The sequence below is a fragment of the Lipotes vexillifer genome, unplaced genomic scaffold (genome assembly GCF_000442215.2).
Source record: "Lipotes vexillifer unplaced genomic scaffold, Lipotes_vexillifer_v1.1 scaffold1705, whole genome shotgun sequence".
NCBI lineage: Eukaryota > Metazoa > Chordata > Mammalia > Artiodactyla > Lipotidae > Lipotes > Lipotes vexillifer.
Window position 1 is genome coordinate 10,307 of NW_006795211.1, and position 7,358 is coordinate 17,664.

General features: G+C 36.7%; 1 protein-coding gene across 1 annotated transcript in view; it reads right to left on the reverse strand.

The window, feature by feature from the left end:
• The window catches only part of AHCTF1 (AT-hook containing transcription factor 1), a 68,303-nt gene that overhangs the window by 6,089 nt on the left and 54,856 nt on the right, over positions 1-7,358 (reverse strand). Inside the window, exons 31-32 of the mRNA XM_007467524.1 lie at positions 6,104-6,312; positions 2,705-4,541 (exon numbers count right to left, since the gene is read on the reverse strand). Of these exons, the coding sequence (XP_007467586.1) occupies positions 2,705-4,541; positions 6,104-6,312 (2,046 nt within the window). The remainder of the gene's footprint in view (positions 1-2,704; positions 4,542-6,103; positions 6,313-7,358) is intronic.

The following is a 7,358-nucleotide window of genomic DNA, read 5'->3' on the forward strand; positions in this document are numbered from 1 at the left end:
CAAGACATCACTATTTATTCATTACCTGGGTGATGCGGGTGCTCAGTTTCACTGAATTTCAATTTCCTCATTGTGGAAATAAGGAATAATAGTACCTGTACTACATTGGGTTATACTGAGAATCAGATGAACTGGTGAATGTATACCCTAGTATAGACTCAGGTATACAGCAAACCCTTCTTAAATATCTGCTGCTGAGTAATGGAATTTAAGAAAATCTATTGAAATGTAAAGCTTTACATTCTTTTTAGTTAGTGATTCTAATATCTGTTTCTTTGACATGTTTCAATTAAATAGAGGATGGCCTCCAGCTTTCTAATCATATAATATTTCTGTATCCACTCTTCTCTGTACCTCCCACCCCTCCTTGAAGCAGTTTTTTTTTTTTTTTTTTTTTGTTTTCTGGTGGTACATTTTTTTCAACATTTTATTTTATATTGGAGTGTAGTTGATTAAAAATGTTGCGTTAGTTTCAGGTGTACAGCAAAGTGAATCAGTTATACAGCTCCGCGACTGGGATCTTTCCAGACCGGGGCACGAACCCGTGTCCCCTGCATCCACAGGCGGACTCTCAACCACTGCGCCACCAGGGAAGCCCAGTTTTTGTTTTTGTTTTTAAATGCAAGTTAAATAGGTACAAGGGACAGAAGGTATTGTAAGAGTGTAGAAACTATAATCTGAGGGCAAAATAAGAAAGGAAACTAATGATGGTGTTAATAGTGAATACTCAATACTCACAAGAACCCTACGTAGTAGGCATTATTACCCACATTGTAAAGATGAGAAAACAAGATTCAGAAAGGTTAAATGATTTTCTGCCCAGCTAGTACGTGGCAGAAGTGAGAAATCTCAGTCCCAAATTTCTTATCTAACCTCTCTCTAACGTCATACTAGAAGATGCTTATTGTTAATACCAGAAAATCTGTAGACAATTCAAATACCTGGCAGAAGAATGCTTGAGTAATCTGCAGCACATAAGTGAGATGAAATGCCACACGTGGACTCTATCAATGTGTAAAAAACAAACAAAAAAATACAAAACCACGAACACTCAGGGTTTTGAGGAAAAATGCTCATGAAATAAGTAGGAGGTGGGGGGAGCAGTATATATATCTATACACAAACCGTAGTTTGTTGGGTTTCATAAAAAACAAACTATATATTCAACTAGAAGGATATACAAGACAATGTGAACAGTGGTTACTGGTCCTCTAGTTGACTAAATACTTTTAATTTCTAATTTTCTGTGGCAGGCATATATTATTTTTATTACAGAAAAAAGTTATAGTTAACATGTATACAGATGACGACTATGTAAAGATAACAAATATCAGAATCACTGAGATGTTTGGCTATGCTCTACCAAAAGAACCCCCCAATTTTGCGTTTACTATACTCTAAAATAGTCATTAGAAAAGTATAAAAGAATTGTTAATGACATTCTTCTACCACTCACTGTTCCTTTTCATTTTAACTTTTATCTAAAATAGCAGCTTAGTAAAGTCAGCTAAAATCTCACACATTTGGTCATTTCATTTTCCTCCATGCCAAGTATAAGCATAACCACACTTTCCCAACAGCATGAAAAAACTGGATTATACAGTACTACCAAAATCTCCTATAACTACAGATCATTTTTTGGTCAAACGATCAATTCTATGGCAAAGGGCCCTTTCCTGGGCTTGTGCTATGTAAATTTAACAACTGGACTTCATGAATACAATATACTTAAAGAGGTTTTTACACAGTGAATGTTGAAGACAGAAAATTTCAGTTTGCAGGTTTTTAAATGACTTATCTTTCTCTTGGCCTTCCCCAAGTCAGGAAGCAACTATATAGGATGTTCACCAATGCATTTAAAAATGCATGCAATAGTTTAAAAAAGTTTAGTAGAACAACGAAGACACCTACTTTACTTACAAGTCCCTAATCTTTATCAGCACCTTCTTAGACCTTTTTCCTTAATTGTCTCCCTCACTGAATTCCACCCCCCGCAAGAAATCTTAATAGCACAGATAATACTGTATATCTGTTTATGTACTTTATGTATATCTCTGCCTTATACATAAAAAAGAGTAAGATATTTTCACCCTTTTGGAAGAGACATCACTCCTGTTGAGGAGGTATGAACTATACCAACCAAACAGTACAATCATTAGCTCATTTATCGTCAGTGAGGAAGGCTGGGCATGTAGCCTTGCCTGTTCATAGACAATAGGGAATATGGATTTAAATAACTTCTGTATTGTAATCAATAGAATTTTACTGCTGTTTCCCTTCAAAACAATTTGAAGTTGTGGACGTCACCTGGGATATGAGCCAAAAATGATGGTTCTATCTGGGGAGAAACCAAAATTAAGTCACATGATATAAGGGCAGAATGAAGAGAAATAATACTATTCTAAAAAATTAAACCTGTGTCAAGTGAATGATAGGATTTAAAAAGTCATGGTGAAACAGAAATTCTTGAATCTAAAAATAAACTTTAAAATATAAAATATTTAAATTTTACTATCAAAAGATCAAAACTGGTTTTTGTTTTTTGAAGGGGGAGGAATTCTCTGTAACTACACATCATTTTTAGAAGAAATAATCCATTAGTGCCTTAACACAAAATCTAATCATGTTTGAACCAACAAAATTTTTTTTCAACTGAAGACTTTGAATGAGATGAAAATTATGCTTTGAAAAGAAATAAAAGTACCTTTCTCTTTCCTTGGAACCTTTGACACAGGAGAAGAAAATAAAAAAGACTCATTTTTTGGTTCAGAAAGGTCTGGCAACAAGATGGTCTTGCTAGATCTAGTCCTTGTGCTATGGGAAGATTTAGTCAAAGCAACTGTGGCAAGCAATTTTTCTTCTTGGTCATTTGGTTCTTTGTCTGTCACTTCTTCATCCATGCACTTTTCCGATATTGAGTGTAATAAATGTTTTTGGCTTTGGTTTTCAGTCCTTTTTGTAAGCTTCTTCTTAGAGCTCATTGCTGTAACAAGTTCCTCATTTGGCACTAAAACTGATTTTTCTAAAGCTGGTTTTCCCACATCAGCATTTTCACTTTTAGCTGGGGTGTTTCTTGTAGATCTCCTTTGGATGCTGAGACCTTCTCTCTTCTTGAGACTTCTTGCTTCCTTAACAGCCTTAGATTCTACATCTTCAGACGGATTAATTTTTCTTGGTCTACCACGTTTCCTAGGTGTAGCAGGAGTATCAAATTCTGCTTGAAGAGTCAACTGGGATGAACCAAGTTTGGAATCTTCTATTACATCTGACGCACTAACTTCTTTCTTTTTAACCCCTTTACTATGTTGAATTGGCAGTTGCTCTTCAATGGACTCCCCATCTTGTTTATATCCTGTATTTTTAGAAGTTTCCAAATTAGCACTTCTCAATTTCCTGGTACTTCTGCTAGGACTTGCTACTTTACTGACTTTCAGATCATTTATAACTTCAACACTTTCCTGATTTTCGAGAGATTTTTTAATTCGTTTAGGAGTCCTTTTTGTAACAGATGAAAGCTTAACTTCTTTTCTAAAAGAAGTTTCTTCAGTTGCTGGTTCCAACAGCTGAGATGATTTTAACCTTCTTAATTCCCTACCTGGAGTAACCTGTAATTCTGGTTCCACAGAATTAATATTTTCTAAAGTGTCTTGATTAATTTCTTTTCTTCTCCTTCCTCTCCTAGGAGTAATAGAATTTTGAGGTATTTGCTGGTTATGAGATGTTCCTTTATCATCAGAACAGGCACTTTCAAAAGCCCCCGAAATTTCTTTTGTTTTCCTAGTTTTCTTCATAACTGAAAGTCCCAGCATCTCAGGAGCAGCAACATCTGCTGACTCTTCCTGTTGTGCCGATCTGACATTCAGGTTTTGGACACGTCCTCTGTTGCGAGTTCTGGAGGAAATCATGTCATTAACCTCGCTGACATTTATAGTCACGGTACTTGTTTCCTGAACAGTCTTAAATGTAGATTTGGCTAACTTGGTGGAACACATTACCTTTTGGCTTATTAAAGGTATGTCTTCTTGAATGGACTGTTCCATTGTATCTGAAGTAATTTCTTTACTTCTTGTGTCTTTAATTACATCTAATAAATTTTCTGCGATTGCTACTTTAATTGGTTCAGGCACATATGGTAATGTCTCTACCCTTTGGGACTCCTGATCACTAGTTATGACAGATGGCAAATTTGCAACATGTCCATGATTATCATTTTCCCCACTGTATACATGTTCTTCCTCAGTGGCTGCATTAGCTGCTTTAGCTAGCACAATAGATGCTGCACAATCACCGGTCTCTATTTCTCCTTCTTCACCTTCCAAAATCAAGGTAAAGTTGCTCTGTGGCACAAAAAGTTCCCCATCTGCTTCAGCAACGTCACACTCAGCAGAGTCTTTGTTATCAGGTAAGTCACAAAACTGTTGCTCAATGGTATCAAAATTGTATCGAAGCTTAAGAGTTCCTGAGGGATACAACTCACTAAATGAAAGATTCCTAGCCTCTTGTCCTGAATCTTGAACTTCAAGCTTTTCATGTTCAGTTACCTAAAATGAATTAAAGATAAGAGACTGTTAATGTACACACTTATTTTAACCTAAAGCATAAATTTTTTTCATGACCACCTCTCCCTCGGTGTATGAATTGTTAAACATAAACTACATTTGATATGACATGTACTTATGGGTTTACTTTATAAAATATCCATTTAAGCAATCAGACTTTCTCACTCAGTCAAAATAACTAGATAGAAAAAGATTGAGATTCTGAATGGAATTAAAAGTAGAATTCTACATTTCCCTGGCTAAAAAAGGCAGTCTTAACAAAACCTTAAAAATTATTATGATGCTAACAGTTGTGATAATTAAGGACTTATTCTATTCTCACCCAAGGAAAGAAAAATTAACCAGAGAAAAAGAAACAACCCCCAAACTGTGTTTTAATGATAATCCCCAAATTACCTAACTAACCACACTTTTTCTAAACAGCATGATCCCCATAAGGTTGAAGAAGAATTCACCTACATAAGCTCCCTTGGGCTAGACTCAATCCTCTTCCCTTTGCTGGGGCTGCATAAACCATGAAATTCCTAAGGCTTTCAAGTTCAGTACCTCTCTTGCAAGGGTTTGGTGGAAGAAGGAATGCTCCTTGCATTTACCTTTTGGTAAGGGAAGGGGAGAAAAAGGAGGAGGCAGAAAGTAACAGAGAGATCTCCTGACCAAGAAGGTAGAACATTACCACCCACCTAAACAATGACATTTTCCCACTCCCCAAACATTCAGTGAAATGAAAGACTGGAAATACCCAGAAATGGGATTCCCATTTACACCATGCCCACAAATTCTGTTAGCTTCCCAGCTGAAGGAACAGGGACTTTATCCATCTAACTCACAGTGAGAATACTCATGAAACTGAATATGGATAACCATAACATTTCTATGAGTTAAACCTCCCAAATATTATACAATCACATCTCTATAAATAATTAGAAGAGGTGATTTTTCTTCATCTTAAATTCATGTATCACATAAAAGTTGCCTGCTGATAATAAAAGAGATTTGGTGGAATTTTAGGAAATGTAAGTCATATTAAATACCAACCCCCACCCCCCACACACAAAAAAGCCCCCACCTTTCCGGAGCGTCTAAGAAGTTAAACCCCAGCCATCAGAACAGTATTTTCCCACAAGTATGAATGGGGGGGTGGGGAGGGTGGGGGGGTGGGAAAGAATCCTATTTAACTGTACTCAATTATTCTCAAATATACGCTCTGGATAGTTTCGATGTCATACTTGTCTCTAGAGTAACCAATATCTGTTTTCTTATGGCTAAAAGAACTTTCATTTGAACTGGATACTGAGCAAAAATTAAATTATTAAAATTGTGACTTCTTTAACACAGCCTTTTGGTTTTCATGAAAAACAATTTCTTAAAGGATGTGCTCCGTAATTCCACAATATATTTATATACTTTTTTGAACACAGATTTTTATAAAGAGGTTTTCACATAGCAGTCAAATAAATGAATACATTAGATTTGAACTACTGTTTGAAACCTAACTAAACCAAAACTGCAAGACTGACAAAGAAATAAAAAATTATTTTTTTTACATGAATTTCTTGAGTATCAGGAGAATCATCAGAAATTGGAGGCTTTTCTTCTGGTAAGTCAACACTTGCTTTTAGTACATCAACTTCTATTTCATGATCTTCTTTTAAGTTCAGTGCTGTTTCCTGGTCAAGGCTATGTTCAGGGATAACAGGGCCTTCAGCGATAACAAGCCCAGAGCTTCCACTATCACCAAGAACATCAGCCAAGGCTGAAAGAAAAATGAGAGTTAATCTTCCATACTTTAAGCTAAAAACAAAAAAAGATATATACACAACTGGGGAAGCAAACAGAAGGGAAAAGGCTGCACCGCACTTAATGTTTCCTTGAAAAACAATCATAGTGCCAAAAAATTTCTAACATCTTAAAAGAGGAAAAGCCTGTGAGGATTTACATATCACTCCTGTTTCATCAGTATCCAATCACTCAGTTTAAACAATACATATTTGCTTTCCACAAAAATAAAACACAGAAGATAAATTTTACATTTAAAAATGACAACTTTGGTTTTTCTCAACTAGAATGTAATTCTTGCCCTTACTGTGAAACTTCAATATGACGATAAACTGCTCTGAGGAGCTCAGATGTGTTTGTTCCTTATTAATCTGAAAGTTATGTTCACCAGGTGACTACTAGACAACCAGCTATCCTTGTTGAGCCATTACAGAATTACACGAGGGACATGCAATCTGGGCTTTGATCTGGCTGTGAAAAGGACTAGATATTTCCCTTTTGGCAGAAAGCATCCAAATGGCCACATATTCTACCACTTAAATAAACTGGGGGGGATCATAAAGAAAAATTTCTCCTTATCTTTCACCTTCCTCTTTAAACAACCTTTACTGGCAAAAACAATAAAATATTAAAAATCTGTGCACACTCCTTGACCCAGCAAGGCCATGTTTAGGAATCTGCTCAAAAGAAACACTGACACAGACTGTGTCAGTCAGATGCATACACAATAATATTCACTGCAGAAATGAGACAGCAAAACAAACAAAAATGGTCATCAGCTCAAACTGTTCACCAATCAGCAATTAGTTAAGCATACCACAGAACATCCATACTATGAAATATTATTATAGCCACTAAAAAGAACAGAATTGGGGCTTCCCTGGTGGCGCAGTCGTTGGGAGTCTGCCTGCCGGTGCGGGGGACGCGGGTTCCTGCCCCGGTCCGGGAGGATCCCCGCGTGCCGCGGAGCGGCTGGGCCCGTGAGCCATGGCCGCTGGGCCTGCGCGTCCGGAGCCTGTGCTC